The sequence below is a fragment of the Pieris rapae genome, chromosome 1 (genome assembly GCF_905147795.1).
Source record: "Pieris rapae chromosome 1, ilPieRapa1.1, whole genome shotgun sequence".
In the NCBI taxonomy this organism is placed as follows: domain Eukaryota; kingdom Metazoa; phylum Arthropoda; class Insecta; order Lepidoptera; family Pieridae; genus Pieris; species Pieris rapae.
The window spans coordinates 10234209-10252129 of record NC_059509.1 but is presented as its reverse complement, the minus strand read 5'-3'; the positions used below and the strand labels follow the sequence as shown (position 1 = coordinate 10252129).

The window sequence follows — 17921 nt, the reverse complement described above, 5'->3', positions numbered from 1 at the left end:
TTTACATACATAGTACATTTTAGGTAATAGGAAATCAAGGTTGTTGGGAAATTAGAACACAGATTTTTTTAAGAAGATGTAATTAAAATTCATTCCTTTTTAATTGATCACGAAAAATAACTTTTCACTTCGTCGTACATCTTGTTCGCGTATCTTGCACCATTCAGCTTTACTCGATCCAGGACAGCTGCAGACTTTGCAGAATCTCCGGGCCTGAATAATAATAACCACGAAAATTAAAGCCCTGATAGTACAAAAAAATAATTTAGTGATAAATAGTGTTTATTATCTTATAAGTTTTTAATCACCACAAACAATTATGTGACAAACAACAAAGATTTTTTATCATTAAATAAGTTAGTATTCCGGAACAAAGTACGCTATACTGCTATACTCATAATGTATACATTTAGTATGAATTTTCGTTATTTGTATAAACATGGCAAATGAGCCTATCTTGGTTGTCGGATAATCATAATCTTATATGTTTAAACGAGCAAGCGTTTGAGTAGTAAGTAGTAATTTAAACTGAAAAATTACTCTTCCTGACATCTATCGGCGAATAATAATACTATTTTTTTAAATTGTTTTAACGACACAACAACACTAAAGCTATTCCAGAATATATATTGTATATTATTCATAATTCATCATTTTATTAGTATGTAATTCGTACATATTGCAAAAAATACAATTAAAAAAAATAATACCGGTCATCATATTATATACTTAGTCTGGCCATAAATACTGATACAACAAAAAATCAACAAAATATTACATTTGAATTTGGAATGTGTAATTTTTATATGATTGTCCATTAAGTTTTCTCATTTTGGCGCCAATACTTTGTATAATATATTGCGATATTAAAATGCAGTGGGGTGATGAAGAGAACCGAATCGCTGTGATTGCATTACATAAAGTAGGTATGGAGCCAAATGCAATTTTTAAAACTCTCCATACGCTTGGTATAAGATAAATATTTGTGTACCGGGCTATTAATAGGTAAAATGAGACCTCCTCTGTTTGTGACAGAAAAATATCTGGCTGTCCACGTAGTGTTCGGACGAAAAAGATGGTCAAAGCAGTAAGGGAAAAAATTCGAAGAAATCCTGTCCGAAAGCAAAAGATTTTATATCGGGAGATGAAGATAGCACCTAGAACCATGTCGCGTATTTTAAAAGATGACTTAGACTTGTAGCCTATAAGAGACGTACTGGTAATTTCTTAACTTATAATTTAAAAATGATTAGGGTGATAAAATCGAAAAAAAATCTGAAGCGGTACGCAGAGGTAGGTCACAGAAAATTTTTGTTTACGGATGAGATTTTTTTTACAATCAAGCAACATTTTAACAAACAAAATCACCATATATATTCTCAAAGCTCTTAGGAAGCTTCCCAATTAGTAGACAAAGTGCAACGTGGGCACTATCCGACTTCATTGATGGTTTGTTGGGGTATTAGCTATGAAGGTGAGACTGAGCCATACTTTTGTGAAAAAGGTAGCAAAACTTCAGCACAAGTGTATCAAGATACCATCCTTGAGAAGGTAGTGAAGCCCCTTAATAACACCATTTTCAATAACAAAGAATGTTCCTTCCAGCAAGACTCGGCACCGGGTCATAAAGCTCGGTCTACGCAGTCTTGGTTGGAAATGAACGTTTCGGACTTCATCAGCGCTGAAGACTTGCCGTCGTCTAGTCCCGATATTAATCCGCTAGATTATGATTTATGCTCAGTTTTAGAGAGTATGATTTGCTCTAAACGGCATAATAATTTGGAGGCCCTAAAACAATCCGTACGATTGGCAGTGAAGAATTTTCCCATGGAAAGAGTGCGTGCTTCTATTGATAACTGGCCTCAACGTTTTAAGGACTGTATCGCAGCCAATGGAGACCACTTCGAATAAGCTTTTTATATTATAAATTGTTTTTTATTTATGTATTAAACTAATACACTGTAAAAGTAATAAATGTTATTTGCAACAGAAAAAAAATATTTTTCTTTGTTTCAGTATTTATGGCAAGACTAGGTATATGATTTAGTCCCTGGACTTAATCATATATACCTAGCACATATAATATAACAGTAGATACTCACTGGCAACGAATGTTCCACGGGTCGTCAATGAAGTAGACATGAAGACCAATACCATTATACTTTGAGGCGTAATCGAGGAAGCACTTGGGTGCAAATGGAATCACCATCTCGTACTGAAATAAAATTATTGCATTTATAACAAACAGTTTATGCGAAATAGCAGGTGAAGGATAGTATGTGTCTACTGTGCTGAGTGCTTAAAATATGACTTAGAATTTTTGAACCATGAGATAAATTCGCTTGCCCCAGAAACTAAGTCGTGAATATTAAATTTTTTATCAATATTTACGTTCTTGTGTGATATCAGTAAGTTTTTTCATTATTTTTGCAAAATATTTTATTATAAAAAAAACACGAGGATGTCTTTATTCTTCGGAAATTATTTTGTGCATAATCTAAGTAATACTCGTTTACCTAATTTTACTTTCTTCAGATCGTAAAAACCATAGGGATCTGGTTATTTACACTAAACCGTTTAAATCGTTGAAGAAGAAAAAAATAACTATATTTGTATTGTACGATATTGTTCTCCTTTGTTTCTCATGTGTGATATAATTGTTAACGGCTAAAATAAAAAAGTAAGATCTTGTATGTGGAAGATTTTTTATTATGGAATTCTCGTAAGAAAGATTTTGTATTATCAATACAATCATGCTCGGTCTCAAACCTTCACTGCTCTTACTTACACCTGCCTAAAGTATTTCAAATAAGCAAACTTACGCTTGAGGGATTCTTTCCTGTGTAGCGTTCAAACCAGTCCCGTTTGCCAGCAGGCGTGGGTGGAAGGTTGGCGAAGAACTGAAAGCCCACTCCGATGAGGTCTGACTTGCTGGTCAAAGCGAACCACGGCAGAATATCATCACAGCTCTTTTCGGGTGTCATGTCCCAGTGATAATGAGTTCCTGTGTTGTAATATTTTTATTATAAAAACCAGACCCTAGATTTAATGCAAAATCAATTAAAGTCGGCGTTACGATTCGGAGCTTGGTTTATTTTTTAAATCTGTTCAACGAGTAGGTTCAGTACCCGTCCAAAAAATACTCCATTGCAGAAGATTTTTAACTGTAGACAAAATCAATTCTTTTTTAGATCATTAATATCAGCCGATATACTGGTATTAAAAGGGTTTTTGATTTTTTGTATACAATTTTATTCTTACCCATATTGGGGATGCAGTTTTGTTTCTTAAACAAGGTAGTGTTCAGCTCGGCTTCGGTACTTGGGATCCTGATGAGTTGTCCTTCAAGGTCACTGACCCACACACCGCCATCTTGCAATGTCGCACCGTTCTCTACTGTAGGACCCGCGCCCGCTTTCAGAGATTCTATATAAAAAATCTATATTAACATTTCCGCTTGATAGGTAGGCCTCCTAATTAGATTACCGCATAAGACGTATAGTAAGATAGTACGATAGCTAGAAAAACAATAATTTTTCGGGTTCCGAGTAGAAGCAATCTGCCTCCTACCCCATGTTATAACGGTGTCTTGAAACTTGTAAATATCGTAAGAAAAACAAACCTGCAGAGACATAATAATGTGTGGCAGTCCAGTAGTCCCTAGCTGGTTCAGAATCTGTAGCTGGAGCATGCCATTTCACGAATCTCTTTTCAGGTTTTATGGTTGGAGATTCAAACTCGTCAACCGGGAACTAGAACAAAATAGGTTATAGTATTGTTACGAAGACGGGTCAACTGCAATGTTTTTAGATTTTTCCACTACTTAGAGAACTTTTCAGCAGGCTGAAATATGATTTATGACCGTTTCAGGAGAGGGTCAATCACATATTAGAAAATCGAAATTTACATAATGTTGCCGTAGTTTTCAGGAGGCTGAAACATTTTTTCAGTCGGTTTCAGAACACGTATAGACGAATGGTTCACTTTTCAGCAGACCCGTTTTCAGGCGTTTTCAGGCCTGGTTATACCCCTGTGAAGAAGGAATATTCTAGAACGAATTTTCTAGGTGTGGAACAAGCTCTGTTTGATACGCGAAAGAGAGAAAAGATAAGAACCTTCTCGAAGCTAGACCGAGAACTCTAGAACGTCGTACGACAAGCACGTAACAGTGTGCGAAAGAGATAGTAAGTATGCGCGTTCTAGAATTAGGCGATCGCTACTCAGTAGCGCTCCCGCCTAGAAAGTTCTCGTAAACATCGGAAACATCGTTCGAGATTCTTCCCAGGGATATATAAGCGCGCCAAAACGCGACCACTGAGTTCAGTTTTGAATGCGATTCCAAGCGATAAACAGCGAAGAGAAAAAGTGCGATTAAGTGATACCAGTGATAAAGTACTGAGTGATTTAAGTGATTAGTGACAGTGTTTCATTGTGTGTGTTATTAGTGCTTTTCTGTGCGTAATTTCAAGATATTAGTGTAAACGAATTCCTCATAGATTTTATTGAAATAAACCCTTGAATAATTCGACGGCGTTTTCTATCCGATCCCCTAGCTCGTAACATTTTGGTGTCAGAATTGGGGATAGAAAAATGCCAATTACTCCAAGGGAGAATCCAGAGGAGTTTGTAGCAGAGTCTCCAGCTGCGGAGGGAGTGCAGACAAGGGCACAAGCAGCACGTGACGCCGCCCGGAGACAGAGTTTTGATGCGAACCGCGGAATGGGCGAAAGCAGCGACGCCAACATCCTCTTTGCTCTGCGCCAAATGATGGAAGAACAGGCAAGACGACAAGAGGAACAGGCACGACAAATGATGGATGAACAGGCACAGGCACGCCGATTGATAGAGGAACAGGCCCGTCGCCAGGAAGAACAAGTTCGGCGATTGATGGAGGAACAGGCACGCCGTCAGGAGGAACAGGCCCGGCATCAGGAGGAACAAGTTCGACAAATGGTGGAAGAACAGGCACGACGTCAAGAGGAACAGACACGCCAAATGGTGGAAGAACAGGCTCAGACACGTCGTATGATGGAGGAACAGGCTCGTCATATAGGAGAAAAATTAGGAGATCTTAAACAAGAAGTTGATAAAAAAATTGAAAATTTGGAATCTGACGTGGATAGCAAGCTATCGAAACAGGACAAACGGATTCTCGGATTGGAACATGAAATGCAGTGCTTGAAGACCACGGGTGTCGTAACGTCTGTAGCACCATCTGGAAATCTAAAAGTGCCTCCCTTTGATGGTAAATCTTCTTGGGGCGCGTACAAGGTACAGTTTGAGGCTTTATGCAAGATAAACGGTTGGAAAGATAATCAGGCTGTGGCTGCCCTTATGTTGGGACTGCGAGGTGAAGCCCTGGACGTGTTGGAAGTTATGACAGGAGATGTGACGCTGACGCGACTGCTGGATGCCTTGGAGTCACGTTATGGAGACTCACATTTAGAGCCAGTTTACAGGGCTCAATTACGGGAGAGAATGCAGCGATCAAGTGAGAGCTTGCAAGAATGGGGTCTGGAAATAGAGAAGCTGGTAAGGAAAGCTTACGCATCCTTACCAGATGTAGCAGACAAGATATTAGTGCAAACCTTCATAGATGGAATAAGAGATCGTGAAGTGAGGCTGAGAGTGAACCTTGGTCACCACAAGAACCTGAAGGACGCTCTAGCCCATGCGTTGGAGGTAGAGGCGATTCAGAAAGATCCTCAACCTTACCGCATTAGGGCTGTTACGGAAAGAGCTACTGGTCAACGTGGGCCAACCTGTTACATCTGTGGGGAAGTAGGGCACATGAGGTTTTCGTGCCCTAAGAAAGACTTCCGAGGTGATGTAAAAGCTAGACGTGGAAATACCTTAGTCATCGACGGAGAAGTCAATGGAACTAAGTGTAATGTGACACTTGATACTGGAGCTTCACGAACAGTAATCAGACACCAACTTCTGAAGACATTTTCTAGAAACCCTTCTAGAGGAATTGCACAGCTTGTAACAGCTACGGGTCAACGCATAGCCGATCGCGGAGAAGGTATCGCGACCTTCAAGATTGGTGAACGTTATTACAGACACAAGGTTGTTCTTGCCGACATAGTAGATGACTGTATAATCGGGTTAGACTTTATGAAGTTTTACAAATGTAAAATAGATCTGGAAAAAGGGATCTTCAAGTGTGGAGAACAGGAAGTCTCCTTAAAAGGCAATTCTTCAAATTGTGGTTACGACATCTGTAGAGTAATCGATGTGGACGGACAGGCCAGTAAACAACAAGAGTTGAACGCAGTTCGAACATTTTTGGATAACTATGAGGAAGCCTTGTCAATACACCTATCAAAGGCAGAAGAACAATTAAAGAAATTTTCTGATATGTTATCGATCCATGAAAGAGAGCTAATAAGGAGTTCAGATGATGCGTCTCAAAGGCCAAGTGAAAAAGTCACCAAACAGGACGGAAGGGATGGTCACGTGAGGATGCTTAGAACAGATACCATTCGTTCAGATTTCGGTGGTAGGTTGATGCAGATAGAACAGCAAGAGGATTGTGACATTAAACCAATTCTGGACTGGATGAAATCTTCAGCTGTCAAGCCACAATGGAGTGAAGTTGCATCTACAAGTAACACTACTAAGAGTTACTGGGCTGAATGGGACAGTTTAGTTCTACATAATGGAGTGTTATGTCGCAAATTGAAAAATGCTCAAGGCGATCATTTGCAGCTAGTGGTGCCAAGATCCAAGGTTCGCGACATACTAGAAACGTGTCATATTGAGTTATCTAGTGGACATTTAGGAGTAAAAGGGACTCTTAGGAAGGTTAAAGAAATATTTTACTGGATTAATTATCGTGATGATGTAGAAGACTGGATCAAGAAGTGTAAAGCTTGTGCAGGCGATAAGGATTCGCAGACTCGGTCGCGAGGGAAAAGGATAATGATGAAAGGAAGTGATGATGCTCGGGACGAGCATGTCTAAGGAGAGGGTAGTGTTACGAAGACGGGTCAACTGCAATGTTTTTAGATTTTTCCACTACTTAGAGAACTTTTCAGCAGGCTGAAATATGATTTATGACCGTTTCAGGAGAGGGTCAATCACATATTAGAAAATCGAAATTTACATAATGTTGCCGTAGTTTTCAGGAGGCTGAAACATTTTTTCAGTCGGTTTCAGAACACGTATAGACGAATGGTTCACTTTTCAGCAGACCCGTTTTCAGGCGTTTTCAGGCCTGGTTATACCCCTGTGAAGAAGGAATATTCTAGAACGAATTTTCTAGGTGTGGAACAAGCTCTGTTTGATACGCGAAAGAGAGAAAAGATAAGAACCTTCTCGAAGCTAGACCGAGAACTCTAGAACGTCGTACGACAAGCACGTAACAGTGTGCGAAAGAGATAGTAAGTATGCGCGTTCTAGAATTAGGCGATCGCTACTCAGTAGCGCTCCCGCCTAGAAAGTTCTCGTAAACATCGGAAACATCGTTCGAGATTCTTCCCAGGGATATATAAGCGCGCCAAAACGCGACCACTGAGTTCAGTTTTGAATGCGATTCCAAGCGATAAACAGCGAAGAGAAAAAGTGCGATTAAGTGATACCAGTGATAAAGTACTGAGTGATTTAAGTGATTAGTGACAGTGTTTCATTGTGTGTGTTATTAGTGCTTTTCTGTGCGTAATTTCAAGATATTAGTGTAAACGAATTCCTCATAGATTTTATTGAAATAAACCCTTGAATAATTCGACGGCGTTTTCTATCCGATCCCCTAGCTCGTAACAGTATTAACAAATGTTCGTAGTAAAATTACATATTAGGGTATTATGCAGTACCGGGCGAGTGTTTAAACCGTACATGGAGGGCTTGGGCGAATTTCTAATGCTACCTAAGAACTGTGAGGTTTAGGATGTATGTATCATGTTCTAGGCCGAGGATGGAAATTACAAGTTGTAATTCAACAATCCTGTTTTTGCCTTCCAGTCTCTGAATAGCAGAGATTCTGGTGTGACTCGAGTGCCTACCCCTGTAACTTTTGAGGGCAGCGGATGCGCAAATGCATTTCCACCTTCCGACAAAAAAGGTTATGTGTTTTGTGGGTTCATCTGTCAAATAAAAAAAAATTTGGACTATGTAAATGTACTAGAATTCGCCTTCAATTTTAACATTTTTAATAGACTCCGAAATGCCTGAAACATTCTGCTAACAATTCGTTCTGTTGCTTTTTTGTAACTAAACGTTTCCATAGAGATTCACTCTTCTGCAAATGTCATGGAAGTTGTTAAAAATTCCCAATGAAATATTAAGAGTTTAAAACATATTTTTAATTATATAACTTATCATCTGATATTCGTATCTCCTAAAACGGTTTAATAAATAGATTATTTTTATCTGTAGCGATTATTAATTATATTATTTATTTGCCATGCATGGATACACATAAGTGATTTGATACTACATATAAGACACGCTTTAAAAAATGTGCCAGTATCGAAATTAAATCTATATATAATTATCCAATACGTAGTGTACGATTAGAGAAATACCGATATGCTTTAATCCCCAGAAACTGTTTATTATATTTATCTTATGTAATCATAATGAAGACAATTATCAATTATTATGTTAATAATGAATTATTGGTGGCGTGATTACCAAACTAAAAAGATTAATTTAAATCATATTACATATATCACTTAATACCATGTACCTCGCTCTATTGAAAGGGCTAGACATTTTTTTAATGAGACCTGACCCGACCTGACCGTGAAATTCGTGACTAGAAACCGAACCCAAGGCAATAAATAAATAAATAAAGAAAAGGCGGAGCAATAACTGTAACACAATTGTATGAGTATAAAATAATTAAAGAATTTTTGTCTGTACAGACCAAGTTGGCAATCACGAATGATTGAAAGCAGTTCTATTGGGTCTTGGCCTCAGATATCTATTGTTACAGGCAAGAAGGTGATCTGTCTTTTGCACCTAACTGTTCTGTTTTCAGATTTTGTTTGTTGTTGTTGATTTCATCGTAAGTCCAATACAAGTGTGGTGTATATGCCACCGTAAAATTGTAATCTATCTCGCGAGATTGTGAAAAGTCGAAAGATCAGTTCATTTTCACAATTTGGCGGTTGCACTTCTATAGATTACAATCTTCCGAATAATAATACGTTAAATTATAAGCAGTATATTGAGGTTCACAATATTTTAAGTTTTCAATCTCGCGAGATAGGCTACTACTATAATAGTATTTACAATTTTACATACATGTGATATATACACAATCCAGGGCTGGCAGCGATAGGTATATTGAGAGAATAAATTTCGATTTGCATACAAAAACGTTGCCATCGGTATTGGTACTGGTAGTTACAGTTACTGACCCAGGTTCAAAAGCATGACCTCAGAGTTGAGATGTTACGTTATATACACAACACAATATAGAGAAAACAGTTCTATATCTATAATTCGTAAAAGTTAGCCAAAACGATGTTACTTCATGGAAGATGGATTAAATTAGATAAACGGTTGTTCGTTGAACATTGTGGGCTGAGCGGTGCTTACAATAATCGTATTGTAATACGTGATTCACGAGTGTCATGGAAACATCTAGAGAATATGGATAAATAATTGAATGTTTCATTTGCCTAACGCCAAATTTAAGCAATTTAATATTTAGTTACATCGATCCAGTTTTTGCCGCGCATCACCACTGTGTGGCCAGTTACTGAAATACTTCCAAACCAACTCGATTAAGGGTCCTTCAACAAAACTATCAATTCCTATAAGGCCTGTTGCCAGCTCTATGTGAGCTCATTAAGAGTGACTATAGGCGACAGTATCACTAAGCATCACTTGAGTCTACCGCCCGTTTGCCCCCTATTCTATAAGAAAACTCATGTATAGCACCTTTGGGATCGCGAACAATGAAGTTGGAATCAATATTGGGTCTATAACTATCCTAGGGGCCGCCTATATTTTAAATGCACATTTAGCCATTAGATTCGAACTTTAAGTTTCAATGAAGAAAGGTTTAGATATATCGAGTTTAGATACACCTGGAATCACTAGACGATAACGTGAACACAACTGTATGATAAACACACTTTAACCTGATCAACATGTTTTATTGTTTGAAAAAAAGTAAAGGTCATTTACCTATGTCGTTAATACTGGAAATATGAAAAATAAAAACACTTAACTTGTTTTATATACCAGTTGAGCGTTGCTTTTTTCCCTGTCATTTGGTTTTGTAAACAACCAAATGACAGGTATTAGGTAATTAAAACGTACAAGGAAAATATTTAAGTATTTTAACGCGTAAACCAGTTAAGATTATTTATTAAATCGGTGGACCCCTGTTGCGCTTGAATCATATTATGTCAATTGTCGGTAAAACAGAAACATTTTTGCTTGGTTACTTTGCTACCTACCGCTTCACTGAGTCCATATTTAATTATAGTCCTATTACCTTTATTTATTTAAAAAGGTTTACTGAGACTTTATTAAAGAACATACATAATTAATGTTACCTATACGTAAATACTACACAAACATATAATACATTCAAAGGCATTTTAGGATAAAACGTTTTTTACTCACGATAATACATGTTGTTAGTAAAAAACTGGATTTTGTTATATTTAGAATTGGTACTTGGATCTTCTCAGCGACCGCGACCGCGACGACAGCGACATTAATTAAAAAATGTTTTGTAAAGCATTTTTTGTTTGTTAATAAATAACGAAAAATAAGTTAATGTTAAGCTTGTTTTAGAGAAGGAACGGCGTTTTGAAATGAATCAGATTTAAAAAGTGTCTGTGTGTAAAAAGTGTATTTTATTGTATTTCGAATTGTGAATCTCCTCTTTCGGGCTTTTGGAGTTGGTTAAAATATATTTAATTTCTATATATTATCCTTGAATTAACGAAAATACACGATATAAAGAATCTGATTAGTTCAGAGAAACAACCGACTTTTTCCTTTTGTAAATGTATAAATTCTTTTTGTCCATTTTGTATTGTACATGTACATGTACATTTGATACATATGTATCAATTGGCTCCATCTTTAGTATGATTAATTTTAGAAATAGTTTAAGGCAGCTGTAGGATAAACATATTAATTAATTATTAGTTTTCTTAATATCTGGTATCATTACGTACTGAGAATCTTAAATAAGGATATTGTTATTGCTTACCATAATTATTGGGTAACTTAATCCTAGGGAGCAGATTATCTGGTTTGATTCTTAAAAGGATATGATAGTGAGATTTATTGAACTTAGCAAGTTTATCAAGTCATACTTACAGCAATTTGCAATCCAGCGACAAATCCAGCGGAGTCAAATAGGGGGCATACGTATCTGTCTGAGGGGCAATATAGCCTTAACTCAGGCAGGGGGCCTGGGGGTCTCTCAATCCTTCGCCAACCTTCTTTTTCTGCTTGAGCGATCGTTCTGGGGATATTGTAGAAGTACTCTTTGTCTACCAACGCATCTGACCAGCCGAATTTTACTGAAATTTTAAATTGAATTAGCCCTTTGATCGGAATTTTGATGTTTTACTAGATTTTACTTGTATTTTATTTTTAGTTAATAGATCTTAGAACTAAATTAGCTAGCTTAGTTATGTATTTTATTGCTTACCTCTTAGTCCATTGTACTGGACACCTAAAACATAAAGACATATAAGGTTGATATTTAAACAAAATTACAAGTAACGATTTTTAAGTAAAATTTTCGATTCAAATAAATTTTTAATGAATCTTGTTGAATATTGACATGTCTCTTAAGAAAACTAAAAATGTCAATCTCTCTTCAAATTGATTAATAAAATATAAATATATTATTAGAGCAGTTATAATTTACTTTAAAAAGAATGAAATCAACATGCCTTTAATAGACAGAAAAGTAGAGATAAATTATATTTATTTTGAACAGCTTTGTTTACGTTTTTCATATTAAAAGTCTCATCGGATCTTTATGAAAGTACGGTAAGTATTTTAATCTAGGGAATATAGCATAGAGTTTCAGATATTGGAAACTGAACTTGTGATTGTAGCTAGGAGATTAATAAGTATTTTAACTAAATATAATATATTAATAACCAGCTTTTACTTACCACAAGCAAAAGTTGCGATTGAAAGGATAATTATTAAACTCTTCATGTTGACAATGTGCGTCCGCGACGAGGTCCTGGAGCACAATGGGTACAAATTATTCTTGATTCGTTTAAATAGACAGCTCCGCCTTCATCTCCATATTGACCATATAAATAGACCCCATTTTCCTTTCGAACTATACTTTATTAGGAATTTGTTTTTTTTTTAATTACAAGGAAAATATTGATTTGTTAAGGGGCATACCCATGACCTGTTTGGCAACAATTAACAGGTAAAAATATTGGGATATGGCCATGCCTTTCAGATTCTACCGATTTTAAAAAGTTAGCTAGTTCTTTTATTACGCCAGTACCTGGCATAGTAAAGATAGTTTGGTTAAAAAAAAGTTAAGGAAAATAGATTTAAAACTCATATAATCGAAGCAATTATAGAATAAAAGTACACGTAACGAATATCCTCATTATCATTTAAATGATATTTATCATGTTCTGGTACGAAACAAACGCTGCCAGTATCTACGGAACCTTACCTAATGGGACTCCATTTTATAATATATTTTAGTCATTTTTAAGGTTATTGTTTTTTGTTATAATATGTTTTACTACAATGTAATACAAATAAACGTTGTTCTATATTATAAATAGAAGTAAATTTCGAATACCTAATAGGTACAAACTGGATTGCGTATAAAGCTCGCGTCATTCTTAATATTTTGTAAAGACGTTTGACATTTCTGAGAACAAATTGTTTGTGTGCAACCGTCTTATATGCAAAACACGATATTATTATTTTTAAAAGATAAATTTCAATTCACTTGAAACGACTTGTGAATTTGAACATGCTTTTAAAACACATTTGGTGTAGTCGAACTGATTATGAAGACGATACAAAACTGATTAAACCATTAAGAACTGTTCTTTTATTCGGTGAAGTAGGTATTATACAACTTTGTATACGCATCTTTAGAAACAACTTGCATAAGGTCAAGGTCATGCTAATGGTAAGCTCATTCTCCAGGGGAAGGAGGTCTTATGTCACCTAATGTTAAAAATTTTGATAAAAATAAGAATTGTAGGTAGGAATGTTATACCGAATTTTTTTTTTAATTTTCTCCTTATGTTCTGTCTGTCTGGATGGTTTAGATTCATAAATAAGCCCGGCATATGGGGCTGCTGTCGGTATCGCCATAGGTTTAATATTCTTATTGCTTTAGCCTTTAAATATGATGCAGGACAATGCCTGTCGGGTACGCTAGTGTAAGATATATCCTTTTAAAAAGCACACACACAGCTTCTGATAAGCACTGAGAACAAAGTTCCAAACGATGAAATTCTTTACAATGTGTGCATATTCTAATTTGTTTATTTTCGATCCAGATGTGCGTACTAAATTAAGGCTTTATAGTCGCAACCCAAAGCTGATGTTATACATACAAAAACAAGTGAAACTAGTCGACAAATTTATCCAACAATAAGTTTAAACAATTTTAGTTAAGAAGGTCTATGGTACTAGTTATGAACGATAAGGGATAAATAGTTTTTAATGTTAAGTTTGCTTAAATAATCTAAGCGCCTTTTCATATAACTTAGCAAGTATTAAAACAAAATACCAATGGCGCCGAGCAGGCGTAGTGATTTTAACAACTTGGCCCTCAGCCCAAGAAAGGCTACTTTATCTTCAGATTATAACAGATATTTTCAATCAAATTCTGAAGATACATTTGTTTTACATAGGCCTATTATTGTAAAAGTCTTTATTGTATCAAATTTATTATGAATATTGTATTTATTAAACGCCTGTGCTCATTGAAAAGATAAATGAAATTGGCATCTCACTGACAATTGACACCTCACACGTTTCCACTTCCCCTCATATAGTATTCTGAAACTTTGGAGGCGCGAACAGTAGGTACTACGTAATCTAATAGATGTCGTATTAGGAAAATAACGCTATATTTATGTATGCAAAACTAAAGAATTGCTCTATGCAGAACAGAACAAATTCGAGTTGTAAACTACAAATTTTATATAATCGCTGAATTCCAGCTATCGAATGCTTACATAACTAGACGTTATTAAACCTAGTTAATTTGAATAAGGCTTGAGACAAAATCTATTATCGACAGGCGTGACCAGCTAACGTTTCCTCGGATTTTGGTATCTATCTCGTAAGAGCGTTTTGTGTTCCACCACGTTTTTTCGGCTAATGGCTTGTCGGGTTCCTCACGATATTTTCCATTAGGTAGAAACTCCTATTGGACTTTTCTTGGCACAGCGCATCCGGTTTCGAACCTATGACCTAAGGTATGCGAATCGCACGCTGAAGTTCGCCCAGTGCGAACACTGCTCACTGCTATCTCAATGGTTAAGCTTTAATTATAATAATAAATAAATGCAATAATGTTTTCATTTCCATTGACATTTAGAAGAACAGCCGAAAATATTGTCTTATTTGCCTTTATATTTAGAAATATGTACAAAATGAAAATGAGCTATTATTATTGTTTTAACGATTTATTAAATGCGCACATAGACAGTCCATAGGTCGCAGCCGAGGAGCGAAACTACGTCCTCAGGGATTAAAGTCGCACGCTCCAGCCACTAGGCCAACACTGCTGCAGTAGACGTCTCTTTGGCTATATTTTAAATTTAATTAATCTTTTATAATACCTGGAAACTTTTAGTATGCCTAGAACATAGATACTCCTTGATTAGTTGAGATCGTTTGCGTTTCATTTGCATCTTAAGTAGCTAATCTTCGAACTATTATATATTTATTTATAAAATCTAGCCAACATACAAAAACATAAAATTCAATTTAACTGCCCAAGGCGCTTAGACAATGCGATGCAATGATGCCTTCACACGTATGTAGAATGTCGAAAAATTAATTTGTCTGAATTGACAAATTTTTATACAAATTTAAACCCCCATGCTCGTATCAAAATGATATAATTATATCACTGAATACAATTGTTGTATTTAACTGCTATTTTCAATTATAAGTTTCCATTTTATGACAAAATGGCGTCGTTCTTATTGTCCTATAGATGGCGTCTTACTATATGAAAGGTTCTACGGTATTACTTGATTTTTGGTGGGGCTTGGTCGAGAGGCTTGAGTTGTCACATTTCAATCAGCTCCTACATATTACCAAACTTACCTACGTCAGATGACGTCATAAGCGGATGATGGGTTTCTATTAACAAGGCCGAAATCCCGACTGATATCCTCGAACAGTCTAGAGTGGCCTAGATATTAGTCAATAGTTTACTAATGTAGCTGAGTCAATGGACAGGGAATGCCCAATGCCGTTCATTCGTTTGGTCTACAAGGCTTTCTAGCCTAAGAGTCAAATAGATAATTTTGTCTTTATATATAAAAGTATATGTTTTCTTCAAATTAATTCTGGGTACGTTCGGTATCAGTAGTGTTCTCATGTACTCATGAAAGCGAGCGTATTAAGACGCGAATATTAGTACATATTATTAAATAACTATTTATATGAATTATCTTCAATTTAAATTACATTACTCGGTATTTTTTTAGTTTGTTTAGTTTGTATTTTTTATAGTCTTCGCTGAGATACAATTTTGTATTAAATTCACGTTATTACGTACTCTTAATTGGGAAACGATACAGATGAAGACCGCTCACGAGATGGCCGGATTATATTACCAAAACGGCTGGCACGAGCTGAATGTTAATCAACCCATGACAAAGAAACTTGGAGATCCTTGGAGAAGGCTTTCACCTATGGAAGGGTTCTTGCAAAGTTATTAGAAAAAAGATATAATTTAGTACTATAGGTAAAACAATTCAATGTAATTTGTTTGTTTAAAAAGGAAATATTATATATTTATATATAAATGTTATTGCATAAATGAATTTACTAATACTACTATACAAGATTTTATTAATACTGCACTGTAAAAGATAGTGTTGATTGTATTTTGGACTAAAATACGTAGATACAAAAATGACACCGGTATTTGTAAGTTACAGTGAAATAAAAAGCCAAGTACTATTAAAACCAACAATTTCATAGAATTAAATTCAAAACAAGGTAACATTAATAAACCGGACGTTTTTGTTTCGGAAGTTGAGTATCTAAAATTCGTCGATTACATAGCCAATTATCGGCGCTTGCACGATATGTAGGTTGTGTATTTGCGCGTACTTTACAATATTTTTAAGAGTATTTTTATACATAGTTTGACACCTCCAAATACAGATTACAATAATTTACATTTACAAAAATTTATTATACAAAGTTTTTTTTGCAGTACATACTGTCAGGATTGCTTGTTTCTTCCATATCCATAGGTGACGGATCCTATTAACTGGCGTCTCTTCAGATTGGGAATCGATACTTCGCGCTAAGTAAGACAGAAAGGTGTTAAACTAAGTAATTTCATTAAGTATGGATGTTGACAGGGCCAAATTGAAAAGTCTGGAAGCCTCAGGGGAGAGGCAAAGGAGTGGAGGCCCTGGCCCAAATTGTTTTTCAAATAAAATGGAAAAAAATCAGTCGAGTTTTTTAATCAATAATTCATTATATCCTGTCCAATTAGATTATTTTAGTATTTAGCAAACATATAAAAATATATTAAAAGAAAAGTTGTTTACAAGTGGGAAATTAAAACATTGTCTATCTTCTCTTTTGTGTAGGTCCCAGGTCTTTAGCCCAGTTGCCCTGCCATTAAGCTGACCCTGATTACGGTAGTCATAGTTCACGCTCCACATTTCGACAAATACATACCTATTAAAAAAACAACTATTTTTACTAACATACATAATATCTATGAGGCATTCGCAGCAGGTTGCGTGTAGTAAATTCGAAACACTTATAATAACTGCTATTACTGTTACAGTACAGATTTATCTTCGTAACCTACATTTTATACAGTATACTAGAAATAACAAGACTATGGATAAATTATATTCCGATGCACTTGTGATGGTAATTGCGCAATCTGCAAGCTTTCCCACGCTAAGTGTACTTCTGTACCTCATATGGATTTTAATTATATATGCTCTAAGCGCGTCTGTAGAATGACGTATTAAATAAAAATAAATATTTTTAAGCTAAAAAATTGACATCATACATACGCGTAGTGAAATTGCATTAATTATATCAAAGGACAGGTATGCCAATATAAGACGTATGACTTTTAGATTTAAGTACGAATATGCATTAAACTCTTTTCTACATTATATTCTTTAATGCAACAGACTAGTATTGGCTTAGTGGCATTCGACTCTCATCCCTGGAGTCGAAGGTTCGATCCCGCTTGTGCGCCAATGGACTTTCTCTCTACGTGCGTATTTAACATTCGCTCAAACGGTGAAGGAAAACTTCGTGAGGAAACCTGTTTGACTTAGACCCAGAAAGTCGACGGCGTGTGTCAGGCACAGGAGGTATACCTACTTGCCTATTAGCACGGGCGGATCTACTTAAGGGCTTTTTGGGCTGCAGCCCAGAGCCCCGTGAACAGAAAGGGGCCCGACTCCCCCGACTGCCCACTCAAAACTATAGACGATATTTTAAATTAAAAATAAATATGTAATTTTAAAAAATCCAATCAAATGTTGGAATCCCTCAGATCAATCAACTGTGAGATGGGCATCTATCAAATCGAATCCCCGTCGTATGTTTTCGGTCGGTGCATGCGTCTTTTACGGGTGAGTATCCGTATTAGCCCAGGGCCCAAAAATTCACGAACCGCCCGTGTCTATTAGATTGACAAACAATCACGAAAGACGTACAGAAATCTGAATCTGAAACCTAAAAAGGTTATAACGCCCTTGATTTAT

At 36.0% G+C, this 17921-nt stretch overlaps 1 protein-coding gene across 1 annotated transcript; it reads right to left on the bottom strand.

The window, feature by feature from the left end:
• Positions 1-82: 82 nt before the first annotated feature.
• On the bottom strand, positions 83-12223 carry LOC123689431. Its single transcript, XM_045629437.1, has 8 exons — positions 12105-12223; positions 11630-11653; positions 11293-11498; positions 3623-3752; positions 3262-3426; positions 2823-3004; positions 2103-2215; positions 83-213 (listed from the first exon to the last, which is right to left on the bottom strand). Exons 1-8 carry the CDS (start codon positions 12148-12150, stop codon positions 108-110), a joined length of 972 nt encoding a protein of 323 aa, XP_045485393.1. The 5' UTR covers positions 12151-12223; the 3' UTR covers positions 83-107.
• Positions 12224-17921: the final 5698 nt, after the last annotated feature.